Raw genomic sequence first — 15,567 nt, 5'->3', positions numbered from 1 at the left:
CACACAGGAAATTCAAAGTCATCGGGGGGAAGTAATGGGCACCTTGTATTTGTGCTAACAAAGGCACCATCCACTTGGAATAAGCCAGACCTCACTTCAGTTCCCCAACCAGTGTTTATCTTGCATGTTTCTCATTTGTTATACCGCTAGGTATTATTACACAGCAGTGAGCAGAGTATATGGGCCAGGCTCTGGCTTCCAAGAAGTTTCCTGAGCAGTTAGAACAATGAGAGTGAAAGGGAAAGAAAGGCTGGGCCAGCCAAGTTTTCACTTAATTAGAAAAATCCCCCAATATGCAAGGTGTACTAGCAATGTGCTTGCTGTAGTAACCAGCTTTGCCCGTGCTGGTGGGTCTGATGGATGATCCCTTCCTTCATCAGTGTTTACGGTACCTTCAGCATGTGCTTTGCAGACTACTGTGCTGAAAGCCTCTTCAGTCTTCTTTGCTGAAACCCAGACTTAGAAATCACGTTTGAGTTAAAGGATGAGGATTGCACTATCTGGAAATAGCAAGCAGAAAAAGAGTCACCTCATTCTTCTTAACTGCTCTCAAGCCATGGGAAAAAACAGTAAGCTAGTGACCTGTGCATGTGTCCTGGGCACAGTGACAAATCTGCAACACCAAAGTGCCTTTTTGAAATGTAGTCTAGGGCTTGCTCTGAATACAATGTCCTCCTCTTTCAGGAAGCTGGCAGGGGCACAGACTGCCTCCTGTCCTGCCTCTAGGGAGGCTCGCATTACGTAGAGGTGCTCTTGTTGAGTGTCACTCACTGAATGGCAATGCAGCTAGCCACGCTCTACTCCCTGGTGCCTAAGTCAAGGAAGAGCCCAGTGGAGGTGGGATGCATTAAAGAGCTCTGGCGGTGTAGTAGATTACCATTTAGATTGCTAGTTAAGCAAGGTCATCAGTTCGACTCCATCATCTGCTCCATGGGTCTGCTCCTATAAAAAGTAACTTCTTCAGAAACCCACAGGGGCAGTTCGACTCTGTCCTATAGGGTTTCCATCAGTCTGAAACGACTCAATGGCTGTGAGTTTAGTTTCTGTGCTGCATTAAGACTGATAGCCCTAATCAGAAACTTCTGTCAGGGTGGCCTGCTTAATCACATATGCAAGAAACTTGTGTATGTGTTGGGATGGGACAACAAAGGTTGGATTTCAACACTCTTACCCATAGCCAAAACCAAGTAATAATCAGCGTTATTTCCTTTCAACTGCTTGTCACCTATAGGAGAATGGTACACCTATTTCTGTTATGAAGAGGGACATTTGCATTCTCGGTAGCAAAAATCCTCTTGGGAGCATCAAAGCAGATGATTTCTTTTTATGAGCTGTATAAAAACCTCCAGGCAAATATTCGCTGCACTCTATTTACCGCTATCTAAGCCTACATAAAGAAGCATACAAAGAGGTAAACTCAATACAGTGCCTTAACAACCTTTTCTTCTTGTTAAGCTGGGTTCAAAAGACAGCTTATTAATTCATCTGGAGTTATTTCTGTCCCGAGCTGGTACCCATTAAACTAGGGCAATTAAAAACTTCCTTCGTAAACTATGAACCTCCAACTATGAGGTACCCCACACAAACATCTTCTGTTGTGGCTGGTGGGTGCCAGGTGGGCATACTGCCTAGAGACAAGCTTTACTTTGTTGTCTTCTTGGCCAGGCAGAGTCATTCAGAGTCACTGCAAACAGCAGCACACCAAATCATACAGTTCTCTCTACTGAGGTGCACGTCTTGCCTGGATCTTACAAAAGAAACCATTTACTGCCATCACATACAGTACAGCACAAACATTAAGGCGCACTTAAATCAAACACTTTTTTCCTAGGTGAAACTCAAAAGAAAAGACAGGGGAAGTTAGATAACCCACAGAAGGAGAAAAATATTTGCAAATGGTCTATCTGATAAGAAACTTGTATTAGAATATATAAAGGATTCTTACAATTCAATAATTAATACAACATAGAATCCTATTAAAAACAAAGGCTCTGAACAGACATTTCTCTGGGGCAAATAAATAGATAAATAAATAAAGCCAATAAGCACATGAGAAAATACTCAACTTCATTAGCCATAAGGAAAATGCAAATCAAAACCACAATGAGATACTACTTCCCACTAACTAGACATAAAATAAAACATAGATAAAATGTGTGAGAGAGGACATGGAAAATATGAGCCCTCATGCACTACTGGTGGGGATGTCAAATGGTGTTGCCACTTGGAAAACAGTCTGGCAGCTCCTCAAAAGGTTAAAACGTAGAATGTTACGTGACCCAGCAATTCTACTCATACCCAAGAAAATCAAAACCTATGCCCACACAAAAAATTGTACATAGCAGCATTAATCAAAATAGTAAAAAGTGGAAATATATGTCCATAAACTGATTAATGGATAAACCAAACTGAACCCAAACTCACTGCCATCGAGTCTATGTGGGCTCATAAAGATCAAATGTATAGGACAGGGTAGACCTGCCCCTTTGAGTTTCTGAGACGGTTTACTGTTTATGGAGTAGAACGCCGTCTTTCTCCTGATAATGGATATCTAAGTGTTATTATCCTCACAGTGGAGTCAACTCTGCCATTAAAAGGGTATACTGAATCATACAACAATATGGATGAATCTTGAAGTGAAATAAACAAAGACTCCATATGGTATGATTCCATTTATGTGGAATGCCCAGAACAGGCAAATCCCTGGACAAAAAGTAGCTTGGTGCGTGTACCCTTGGGCTGAGGGAAATAGAGAATAGTTACCAAAAGGTATACTTTTTATTGTTTTTAACTTAGTAAAATGTATATAACAAAATTTATCAATCTAACCACTTTTGGGTGAATAAATCAGTGGAGTTAATTATATATATAACAAAATTTATCAATCTAACCACTTTTGGGTGAATAAATCAGTGGAGTTAATTATATTTACATTTGTGTAACCATCACTACTATGTATTTCTAGATCTTATTGGGGGTTTCTTTTCAGGGTGATGAAAATGTTCTTAAGTTGATTGTATTGGTTGCAGAACTGAGTACAATAGATGCCACTGAATTATACATTTTAAATACATAAACTATGGCATGTGCATTTTACTTCAATAATGCTACCATAAAAACATTAAAATAGCAAGGGAAGAAAACATATAGATGGCAACATTGAACCTTTTATTACTTTTTTAGATGGGCTCAGAATGAAGAATTTCCTTCCTCAGTACACTAAGTACCTGCCTTAAGTTACACAATAACTGTCATCTCTCAGGAGTTATTACCTCCTTTTCTACTGACTGTTGCTGACGTTTCCAAGCCATTTGGATCTTAAACATGTTGGAAGTAAACAACTCATACAAAATGTTGTTCTATTTTAAAATAATGAGTATCCTCTGTCTTGGAAGTAAAGAATTTTTATCTCATTAGTCCCTCAGCCCCACTTAGTTTTTTTTTGTTTGTTTTAAATCATTTTATTGGGGGCTCTTATAACATGCCATACATCATTTGTACATGTGCTGCCATCATCATTTTCTAAACATTTACTTTCTATTTGAGCCCTTGGTATCAGCTCCTCTTTTTCCCCTCTCTCCCCCCACATAATTTTAAGATGCATCTGAACTTAATCTGAAGTTGAAGGTTACAGGACCTCAATATTTGGGTAGATAATTTAAAATAGTATTATGCATTCAAAATCCAATGAAACACAATAAATGCAAAAACAGTAAGTATATAAAACAAACATTAAAAAAAAAATCGCATACCAAACTAGGTTTATTTATTGTTGAATCGCTTTATTATTGAGAGGGCAGAGTGAGGGAAGGGACTCAGCTTCAGACACAACAGACTCACAGGGTAGTAACATCAATATACTTTAACTCAGCACCTGCCCACTATCATTCTCATGATACCCACGCAGCCAAACACAACAACAAAAAAGTCACACCTTCCAAAGTTCACAACAGCAAAGATCTTCTGCAAAGCACTTTTCTACTCTATGTGTGAAACCTTTCTTGGTATGACTCACTGAAAATTAAATATGCAAAACTCCAAGCTGGGCTTAGTTGTGCCTGTGCACAGAGACTTTTTACTCTCATTCTTCGAAAACCTCATTTTGGATCTTGCTGCCAACACCAGATAGAGGAAAGCCAGCCAACGATTCCAAATATAACATGCGGAGGCAAATGCTACAGAAATCTGTCTGACAGGAAGCGACCATGCTGAGGTCTGCTGAGGTAGTGCACTACTCAATCAAACAGCTTTGGTCCCTCAGTTGGCTTGGAGCAAAATACCATGAGAAAGCAACCAGAGGAACGCTGCCAATTTCTAGTCGTCTCATTACTGATGCACTGTGGTCCTGGCTTTATCAGTTGACTGCAATCCACCCATTTCAAACAGAATGAGGAGGCAGTGGCAACTGAAACTCCACCTGTTATTCTAGTTTTGTACCCATTTTTAGAGGCCAAACCACAGAGGCCACAATTTTCAGAAAACTCAATTTATGGCATGACATGATGGAGATCCCATTCAACATCGAACACTTACAAACATATCTTTTTCCAATTCTCCAGGCGTGTGGGCTTAGTAACGCCCCCACTACCACTCTGACTAATTGATAAGCCAGTTCAACTGGGATAAAACATTTACACTGTCACTTAAACAAATTCGAAGACACCAGCTCCTTAAGTTTAATTCTTCAGTGAGGTCATGGTACCGAGGACAGGACAACTCATTCCTTCACACCGAGGATCATTACAGATAAGCCGGTATAGGGCTATCACGTCTGTAACTGGGGAGCCATCGCTGTTCCAAAAAGAGAGCGCTAGCCACTGAGAGAAGGCAAGACGAAAGTGTTATTTGATCAATCATTTCCTCCCGGAGCCTGTCTTAGAAAAAGATCCTGGGCACTATGGCTATGTCATGAAGCCCAAGGGGCAAAGTTTGCCCAGAATGTTCTGAAACACTGCTGTTCACTGTGAGGCAGGCTGCCTTCAAAGACATCTCTCCAGAGCTTTGAGGGGAGACCATAGCATTGCAACTGTGCATTTTCTTTTTTCTTTTATTTAATTTTTTATTTTTTGCATTGTCAATCTCCACCTTCAAGGCTTTGACAGTGTCATTCTGTATATATGAGACTTGGGGAGGTTTTTCACAAAAAGGACTGTGATGTACATTCCATTCTGCATTTTGCTTTTCCTGTCTTCAATCAATTTTAGGCACTTTCCGTGCCCATTTTCCTTTTAAAAGACTTCACAGTGGCCAAGTATAATTCAGATAGCTATTGGGGTAGACAACCATATATGCCATAATTCCTAAATAGGTGTCATAAAGATTAATATCAAGAAACTCACTAGCCTCTTTACCTACCAATTTATATCGGTTCCTTCAACTACTAGATACAGTGGTCCTCAACCTATGGGTTGCAACCCCTGGGGGGCGTGGGGCGTTAAAGGAACCTTTGTCACAAGGATCCCCTGATTCATAACATTAGCAAAGCTACAGTGATGATGTAGCAACAAAAATAATGTGATGGTTGGAGGGTCATCACAACATGAGGAACTGTATGAAAGGGTCGTGGCATTAGGAAGGTGGAGGACCACTATACTAGAACTGCAACTACAGCTAGAAAAGCAAGAATGACACTTGGAGGACTAGGTGTGCCTGACCCGAGCCATGGTATTTTAGTTCCCCCCACCCCCACCCCCACCCCCCTTAAGCCATGGTATTTTCGATTGCTTCATATGCATGTGATAGTTGATCACTGAGTAAGGAAGACCTAAATCCACGCATTTGAATTATGGTGCTGAGAATCTCAAAAGAACAAAACAAATGTTTCTTGGAAGAAGTACAGCTAGACTCCTCCTGAGAGGCAAGGATGATGTCTCAGGTACTCTGGACATGTGGTCAGGAAAAACCAGTCCCTAGAGCAGGGTTGGTAAAGACGACAGGCAGAGAAAGAAGGCCTTCCATCACTGATTGACACAGTGGCAGCAACAGTGGGTTCAAATATAAAAACAATTTTGAGGATGGTGCAGGACCAGGAGGTTTTCTTGTCAAACATAGGGGTCGCTATGAGTTGGAAGACAGCACCTAACAACAACAACAACAACAACAACAACAACAACATATATTGGGTAAGCATTAGACAGCCTGCTGCAGGGGTGGCAGTTCAAATTCACTAGCCACTCCTTGGGGTAAAGATGAAGTGATCTGCTTTTACACTCTTAGAATCCTTACAAAGGGTCGACTGGATGGCAATGGGTTTCAGGGGTCCTCTGAGGCCCTTGGGCGACATGCAGCCCACCGAGGACTTCATCCAGCCCACCAGGTGTTTTTGCCCCATTTGTTTTTTTACGTCAAAATAAGATAAGTGCAGTGTGCATAGGAATTTGTTCGTATTTTTAAAAAAACTATAGTCCAGCCCTCCAACGGGTCTGAGGGACAGTGAACTGGCCCCCTATTTTAAAAAGTTTGAGGACCCCCTGGGTTATATATTGATACTGTGACAGGACAAGAGCCTCTGATCATCCAGGCAGCCTCTGTCCTCAAGGAACTTTTAGATGAGCTGAAAAAGAGCTATACAGAGCAACAATTTCAGGACATAGGGACAAATGCTATGTTAAGAGATATGTGTGCCGGGGGCTTAAGTGGAGAGGAAATGTTTTGAGAATGATGAGGGCAATGAATGTACAAATGCGTTTTACACAATTGATGTATGTATGGATTGTGATAAGAGTTGTATGAGCCCCTAATAAAATGATTTAAAAAAAGAGAGAGAGATGTGTTTGGTGTAGTGGCGGGCAAAGTAGATTGTGAAATCCTAAAAGGCAGCCTTGAGCTCTTCTAGATTTTGGGGCAGTAAGGGACAATATCATTACTATCTTTATTTAAACGATTCAGTCAGAGCCAGGTAAAGAGATGAGAAAATATAACCTGCTAATCTCACTCCCACATGGCACAAGTAAACACTAACTAGGGATAAATTAATGCAAATACACCCAGGCAACAAAATTTTCTGAGATGTCCTTTTGATCGCAAGCAATGAAGAATTCCACAAATGTTGCAAAGAGTATATGGGGTAAGCTTGTGGGATAAACCTCATTTAGTGAATGAAACTCATTTTGGGAATTCCTATTAAGAAGGCTTCCAGCTTTGTGATTTTTACAATAACTGATACATTAAAGGTACATCCAGTTCTATTATCTTCAAAGGGGAAATTAGAGAAAACAACTCTACTTCATTTATTAGGATTCTCATATTTCTGCTTACGAGTTCCCATTCATATTCTCAAAAAACAAACACAAAACAAAAACTTGCATTCAATGAAATGCAGAGTCTGCAAGCACTGAACTCTCACCAGCAGCTAGAGTGAAACTGCTAATTGTTATAACTTGACAAGATTTAGACTCATCTAATTAAAGGATTCAGGAGTTAGGCTTTAAAGCGTAAAAAACAACAGCACCTCTTTTTCATGTCTGGGGTATCTAATAAACAATTTTAGCTTTATTACACAGAGATTAATAAATAATTTCAGCTTTATTACACAGAAATTAACAGAATATAACAAAAACCAAACCAAGTGTCATTGGGTCAATTCATAACAACTCTATAGGACAGCCCCCAGGGGTTTCCTGAGACCATATCTTTCAAGGAACAAAATGCCTCATCCGACCTCCTGAGGAGGAGCTGGTGGGTTTGAACTGATGACCTTGTGATTAGCAACACAATGCCTACCTTGCCATGCTAGCAGGGCTCCTTAGTGATCACATAAAATGAAATACCACATCCACTGCCATTGAGTTGATTCCAACTCACGGGGGCTCTATTCGGTTCCCAAAGCTTTGTAAATCTTTGTGGGAGCAGGTAGCAGGATGCCTTTCTCTTCTGGATCTGAACTCCTAAGCTTGCAGTTAGTGGTCCAAAACTTACTCAAGTTTTGAGGACTCATTTAAAGATAACTAAAAACTCACTGCCATGCGGTCACTGCCTACTCATAGCAACTCTATGGGGCAATGTAGAACTGCCCTATTTTTCTCCCTCACAGTAGCCAGTCGTTTCAAACTGCTGACCTTGCAGTCAGCAGCTACCAGGGCTCCTTAAAGATAATACAAAGCTTATCAAATTCTCAGATTGAGAGCCACCATTATTGGTTAACACCAACTTCATTCTGAGAGTAAATCATTAAGTCACACTTTAATTCAGTCTTTTGATATATATCAAGTACAATTTTAAAAAAATTTAAAAATAAACTAGAAAGAATTGGTAAACAACACAATGTTTCCAGGTACAAATCTCTCCTGTGCTCAATAAGTACAGGAAATCTCACCAGAAATGCTTGCTTCATATAGATTACCTGTTATTAAGAAGTAAAGGCTAAAACCCACATGCCCTTCTACCTGGTATTAGTCACTTTATAATAAAAATTTTAAAGGCCGCAGTAAAGCTTCCTCCAGGATAATCATTTTTTGTCCCTGCAACATTACAAGCCAAGATGGGATGCCCTCCTGGGCAAAGGTATCTTGGGAATGGTAATGGGACACTTCCTACATAACTTCTGACCACAGGCTTAATTTGCCCAGTATCAGTCATCTACTAATAAGTGTTCCAAACCCTGCAATTAGTACAAATATACAGCAGCCACTATTTCACAAGTTGAAGAGATGGAATGCGAACGGAAATGTGGAGAGCCTAAGAAAAAACAGCAATTCACCCCCTACCCCCAACCCGCACACTTTCTCCTTAAACAGATTAAAATACGCCAACATCAAAACCGGCGGTAACAGAACGTCGCCCTCGCTGGCCCTTCTCCCTCACAAACGCCTATCTCAAGCAATAGTCTCAACAGATCAAGAAGCAATCAGGGCTGCCACCGAGATTTGGGGGAGGGCAGAGGTGATTTCTCCTGCAGACGTTGAAGTTGAAACTCTTTGCTGGATTGTTCTGGGCTGAGCTGCCAAGGAGGATCAAGCAGCGGGTGATCAGCCCAGATCAGATGCCTCCCTCTCCCGTCCGTGTCTCCCCTCCCCTCCCCTCCCCTAGCGTTCAGCAAAGGCGGGGGTGGGGGTGGGGGTGTGTGTGTGTGTAGGTAGTGAAAAAGCGCACAGCTTTCCAGCTCCGCGCCTTAAAAATGCCCTCTCGAAGCCACTGCTCAAGATCCCGGCCCGCAGCAAAGAATCTGGCTGCGAAGGGCCGGCCCGTACAGAGCGGAGAAGTGAAATCGGCGCCCAAGGGCAATTTTAATTGTCTAAGCCGGCCCGATTTCCTAAGAGACCGCCGCGCGGGGAGGGGAGCGGGAGGAGGGAGGCAGTCGGAGAGGCCACCGGGAACAAGCGGTGGCAGAGAAAGGGGACCAAAGCGGCGGAATCCCTGCCGGACCCCGTAAGAGTTTCTGCAGAAAGGGCTCCAGGGCTACCACCACCGTTCCCCGGGAAACATTTGCAAATCATATATTCAGCCAAAATGGCGCTGAGAATAAAAATATAATTTAAAGGCAGGTCGCCATATTGTAAACAGAGAGGCAGTGAAGAGACGGGCACGAGAGACACCCTCCATGATTTCCTCCACCACTGCAGGCGGCCGGCCGCCAGGGTCTGGGCAAAGGCTGCGCGGGCGACCCGAGGGCTTCGTGCCGCGACCCCAGGTGCGGCGGCCGGGCCGGAGGTGCAGGGCGGCGGGCGCGCGGGCAGGCCGGCGGCACGGGGCTCGGAGCTCCTCCCCTTCCTTCCCCTGCCACCGTCGCCCGACCCGTCGCCGCCAGGCCGAAGTGGGCTTTTAGCGACCCAACAGGGCGGAGTAGAACTGCCCAGTAGGGTTTCCATGGCTGTACATCTTTAGGAGACAAGACTGCCAAATCGTCCTCCCGCCCAGCGGCTGGCCGGTTCGAACCGCCGACCTTTGGGCTAGCAGCCAGTGCTTTCCAGTCCCAGATGGGGCTCGCCTCACTCCTCCCAACCCCAACCTCGGATCCAGACCCAACGATGCTGCCCCCACCCCACCGCCAAAAAACAAAACAAAAAAACCCGGCCAGTTCAGAGGAGACACCTGGGGGCGGGGAGGCGCTAGTCCCAGCGCCTGCACCCAGCCAGCTAGCGGCTGCTAGCGCCGTTATTTCGGCCGGCAGGGCCAGGCCGGGTGGAGGATGGGGACGAGGGTATGCTGGGGGGTGGGGGTGGGGGTGGGGGGTCCACTGCGAAGGGGTCTCCAGCCCTTACCAGCACTGGAGGTGGAAGGCGGCAGGGCAGTGGTCGCAGCACAGGAGATCGCCGCCTTCCTTGCAGCTATCGCAGCTGTCGTGGTTGGTGGCCCTGCCGCTTCTCCGGGGCTCCTTCTCCGGCTTCCGACTCCGCTTCTCCGCCTCGTCCGTCTTGGGGGGAGCCAGCAGAGCTTGGATTTGCTGCACACACATACAGACGGCGTGTGTGCACACTCGCAGCTCCCGGGAGCTTCGACGCCCGCCAAACGCAGCTTCTCCGTCACCCACCCCTCTCCCCCCTTTTGTCCTTCTTCCTCCCATCCAGGCTGCTCCCAGAACCTCTCGGCCCCGGGAACCGGGGGGAGCACACCTAACCGCGTTCCAGCAGCACAACGAACACAGCGCCTTCCAAATGGGGAGGATCTGGGTAGGGGGATGGGGAGAGGGTGCGCGGTTCCCTTCTCGCCACTTCCTTGTATGGACAGCGGGGGGACTCCAAAACCCCCGGCTCTGGAGAGGCCTGAAGCCCGGTACCCGGACGTGTAAGGGGGAAGCACAAAGGGGCCGACAAGAAGGGGGTGGGGAGGCCGCCGGTGCAACGAGAGCGAATCGAGGGCGTCGGGTAGGTGAAACTGTTGCAACGTCCTCGGAGGCTGAGCCAAGCCCCCCCTCCCCGAATTGCAAAGATTGGAGGGGGGAGCTAGGAGAGGAAGGTGCCCCCCCATCCCTCAGGCGCTGCGAGCTCAGAGCCGGCTTTGTGGGACGCAGAGCGGAGGTTCCCTCTCGACGCTGGGGTATGGGATGAGGAGGGCCACTCTTACCTCCATCAGCCCCCCCGACGTGTCCAAGTCATACACGATCGTCTTGGTCTCCATTTTCTCCCACATTCATCCACCTCCCGGGCTGGGCGCTCTCTGCTTCGGCCCCCCCCAACCCCAGAGGGCGGGGGGAAGCGGGGGGAGGGGGCGCTCCTGACCCCGACCCCCCTTCTTTTTCCTCGACACCGGTCCCGACTTACTCGACCTGGCTCCCCCCCACCCCCCGGACCCCAGTCCCCGGGACGACAGCGTCCTCCCCACGGGCCGTGAGGGGGAGCGGCCCCTCAGCCCCGGCTAGGTGGCTGGCTGCACCGTGGGTCCCGGCTCCAGGGGTCAGGCCTCGGCGGGGCCTAGTCCCACAGGCTAAAGCCGGCGCTGGCGACCGCTGGTCCAGCCGGGAAGGCTGGCGGGCGCTGCCATCCCGGGGTTGGGGGGACCGGAGGGGGGATGAGAGGTTAGGTGAGGTTGTGGTACGTGAGGTGACTGGGGGGAGGGTGATGGGGGGTGGTCCCCGGGCTCCGCCTCTCGCCGCCGCCGCCGTCTGCGTCCCGGCTGCCGCGCACTTGGCGCAAACTTACCGCGAGCGCCCGCAAAGCCACCCGCGCAGGCGCCCCGGGATCGCCGCTTGCCGCGCGCAACCGCAGTGACAGCCGGCGGCCGGGCTCCCGCGCAGCCGCGGTGAGGGGGCACCCCCCAGCGCGCAGCCGCGCTGGCATTTGCCCGGCGCTCCGAAGCCCCGCCTTTCTGCCCTGCGCCAGCGTACAGCGGCAAAAGGGCGGGACCTGAGGTCTTGCGCAGGCGTCTAAGAGGGCCCGCAAGGGTCACAGCGCAGCCGCAAGAATCTGGGACGCTTCATCCATTGGTGTTTGTGTCTAGCTCAACAGGACGCTGTTCCCGCGCAGGCGTGTTGGGGCGCCTTCCCTCCCGCCCCACAACACAGCTGCCTCCCGCGCAGGCGTATTGTCACCCGCTGGCCCACACACAAAATGCTTCTCCTTTCGCCATTTTGGTAATGGATGTAGGCTACCGTGCCCTCGCTCTTGAGGTGAGCAGGCAGAAGGAAGTGTAGTGTTGGCTGGAGTTGGCGGGCTGTCAGTGACAGCAGTATGCCTCGGGACGTTGTATTAGACTGCTTGGTTTCAGCCTCAGGTGCGGCCGGATCAGGCCGCCATATTGGTAAAGAGAAAAGAAAGGCCTTCTGGTAGTGGGTTGACTGGCTGCGGTTCCCAGGTCCCTCCCGCGCCCGACTGTTGATTTGAGCCCGAGCATCCCTGCCTTGCGTGGTGATGGTGCCATGGAGACCTCTGCCTGCCCGTGACTACCCTCTCGACCAGTGTTCCTGAGAACTGCTCTGCAAAAAGGAGACTTTGTAACGCCGACAACGCCCAGCTACCTACCCAGAACGGAACTTTAATTCCCAATTTGCATTGCGCATGGGGGGGGCAAAGGGTGAACGGGAACGCGTTGCATCTTGGGAGCAAGGATCGCGATAGCTCGGATAGATTGTGGGAACTGTAGTGCGTGCGGTGCACATTATGATAGGATGGGCTCCTGGAAGAGCGATTTGCCTGCTGGGAAAGGATGCTGGAGTACTGCATGCTGGGATTTGTAGTGTGAGGACCTCACCTAGAATTCTGGGCGGGACCTCATGCTTCGCTCGTAGGCGCCCGCCCCTGCCATTGGCACTGCTGACAGTGATTGCCAGTTTTCTCAGCCTGACTGGATGAAGCAGTGGAGAAGGGAACCGGGTCATTGTATCTGATACTAGGTATTGTTGGCCGATAGCTTACCTCTATTATTATTTTTTAAACTTTTTATAGTGAATTGAATGAAGGTTTACAGAGGAGATCATCAGTTTTACATTCAACAAGTCATATGCTTTTTGTTTAATTTCATTGATTACAAATCCCCTCAATGTAACATCACTTCCCCACTTCCTGTGTTTTCTGTTTCCAGTTTTTTCTTCTTAAACCTTTCTGAACTTTGGCCTTGCTGCCCTTTGTGATCTCAAATGGCCGATTATCCTAAAGTGTGTGTATCTCACTATTGTTATCCTTTTCCCTTAAAGACCTGTCTTGTTTGGCTGAAAATTGAGCTACAAAGGAGAGTTTGTTTGCGGACCTGCAGAATGACTAAGGACCTTGGTCTTTCAGGTCCCACTAGTCTCCATCCAACCAATAAGCCTGTTTTTGTTTTTTTAAATAACGATATTGAATTTTGTTCCATATTTTTCTCCCCCTCTGCCTTCTGATGGGATCACTTTTAGTGCCGTTGGTGCTGCCATTTTGAGGTTCACACATGTCTGCACACTTAACATCCTCAGAATGGTGCAATGGGAAAAGGTTTACAAGGCCATCTGATCCATCACAAGGATCAATCTAGAACTCCCTCCCAGGGGGACAAATAATGGAAAAGTGGGTGATGGGCGATGGAGGACAATGTAAGATATGGAAAAAATAGTCTATAACTTATCTAGGGTTCATGAGGGCGGGCGGGCAGGGGAGGGAGGAGGAAGAAATGGGGAGCTGATATCAGGGGCTCAAGTGGGAAGAGAATGCTTTGAAAATGATGATGGCGGCATATGTGAAAATTTAATTGGCACACCGGATGAATGTATGGATTGTGATAAGAGATGTAAGAACCCCAATAAAAGTGTTTTTTTAAAAAAGAGACCATCTGATTTAACCCCCTTGTTTCAAAATGTCCAGAGAGGAGTGGCCATTTGCCTAGGTCACGTAGTAGATTGATGCCGACTTAGGGATGAAATAGAATTTTTGATTCCTAGGCCAGGATACTGCCCAGTACACCATGCTAACTGTCTCTGAAGAGCTGCTCTTCCTCCTCCTGGGGTCGTGACTAAGGTGCATTAGATAGCGTAGGGATGCCAGTGTGTGCAGTGTTAGGCTTCTGCTGTTCTGATGACCCTTTTGGTACCTAGGAAGGGTGATAGATTTTAAGAGATTGTCATGTACCTCTATCAGCTTTGGTTTGTAAGAGACATCTATGACACCTTAAAAAAAAAAAAAAAAAAAAGAGAAACCAGGCTTACTCGTTGGACAGAGACTGGAGGGACCCCCCAAGACTATGGCCTTTCGTCACTCTCAGATCTGGAACTGAACTCACCCCCTCTCCATATTAGAATAACGAGTCCTTTGGGATCAAAAGGGCAGCATTTACCCAAGGACAGAGTTCAGAGGGTTACGAAGGAGGAGGATGGGAACCAGGAAACAGATGGAGGCAGTGGGCTAAGTGGTGGCGCATTGAGAGGATTGTAGTGGATATGCGTTGGAACAAGATGTGTATGAATTGTTCACTGTAAAGTGGACTATCCGCTTTACAAGCCTTCACCCAACCCACAATAAGAAGTTAAAGCGAGAGAGGTCTGTGTCTCTGGGTCAGAGACATGGTCCTCAGAGAAGGGAGGGCTGAGCTAGATTGTTTGTATGGGAACTGTCAGACCCCATCTTTCTTGGGGTTGTGTTTCATGCAGGGTCAGATTACCCAGTAAGCAAGGTAAGCACAGGCTTATTTGTGCTTGCTTACTAATCTGTTGTGAATGGTTTTACTTTTTTTTTTCCCACCGCATAAAAAATTCTGTGTATATTACATTTTTTAAAAATTCTATTTCAGGATATGGCTGGCGTCTGTCTCTCTCCCAACTCCACAGTACCGTTCTATAGAATCAAAGGTACAATCCCTCACAGGGACAGAGCACCCAGGAAGCAAGTCAAATCAATGGGTTTACTTGTGCTTACCTACTGATCTATAGTGAACAGTGCCACGTTTTCCTTTTTTAAGTACATAAAGATTTGGTGAAACCCACGTGAAATTGTTTGCCACAGAACAGTAAGTAGGAACAAATGAGCTCGCTTACCTTGCCTTTTGGGTAATCCACCCTTGATTTCATGCCCCGAGCCCTCTTAACATTGAAACCCTCTGTGACCTATCTACTGGCTTCCTTCATACATCCCAGTGCCCAGCTGTGCTGCTGTCAGCCTGAAGGCATTACGGGGCAGATAAGTAAGCCATTGGCACGTGCCAAGTGAGCAAGGCTTTGCTTTAATCAACACTAACAGTTACAGGTGAAAAACGGGACCAGGAGGTGAGCTAATGAAAGAAATAAGACTTGGCTCTGTGGAAAAGCACCAGGGAACTAACTACTCCATACACCTACCTCTTGAAACTTGGAGGATGAGATTGACCCCGCTGTGGGCCGGACTGTGGATGGTGGATTGAGGAAGTGAGCAGATGGGCTACAGATGTGACCTCTTGTGGCTATCCTGGGCACTACACCCTACATGGACGGACCTTTATATCCTTCTGGGGCCACCTGTGCTGGAGCTGGAGCTGGAGGTGATTGTGAGGGATGAGTTGAACCAAAGGTGTATGAATTGTTGAATGTAAAACAGATTATCTGCTCTGTAAACCTTCACCTAATCCACAATGGAGACGTCTATGTCCGTGGGTCAGAGATAGGGCCCTCTGAGAAGGGAGGGTATGTGTGTGTGTTTGGTGGGAAGGGGGTGCTTGGATTCCCACACCCTTGGGGCCCTCATTCCACCTGCTGTC

At 47.1% G+C, this 15,567-nt stretch overlaps 1 protein-coding gene across 2 annotated transcripts in view; it reads right to left on the bottom strand.

Annotated features, from left to right (window-relative positions):
• Positions 1 to 11,178, bottom strand: part of PHF12 (PHD finger protein 12) — a 40,747-nt gene extending 29,569 nt beyond the window's left edge. The window contains exons 1-2 of one of the 2 annotated variants that reach the window (XM_004706913.3): positions 11,002 to 11,178; positions 10,200 to 10,381 (exon numbers count right to left, since the gene is read on the bottom strand). In XM_004706913.3, the coding sequence (XP_004706970.1) occupies positions 10,200 to 10,381; positions 11,002 to 11,067 (248 nt within the window). In that variant the 5' untranslated portion in view covers positions 11,068 to 11,178. Of the gene's footprint in view, positions 1 to 10,199; positions 10,520 to 11,001 lie in introns of those variants that run through there. The other variant, XM_045299639.1, reaches the window with a different exon arrangement.
• Positions 11,179 to 15,567: the final 4,389 nt, after the last annotated feature.

The sequence above is a fragment of the Echinops telfairi genome, unplaced genomic scaffold (genome assembly GCF_000313985.2).
Source record: "Echinops telfairi isolate 266 unplaced genomic scaffold, ASM31398v2 ScPeMD7_7458;HRSCAF=8496, whole genome shotgun sequence".
Taxonomy (NCBI): Eukaryota; Metazoa; Chordata; class Mammalia; order Afrosoricida; family Tenrecidae; genus Echinops; species Echinops telfairi.
The sequence above is the reverse complement of the archived record's forward strand: the minus strand, read 5'-3'. Positions and strand labels throughout refer to the sequence as shown.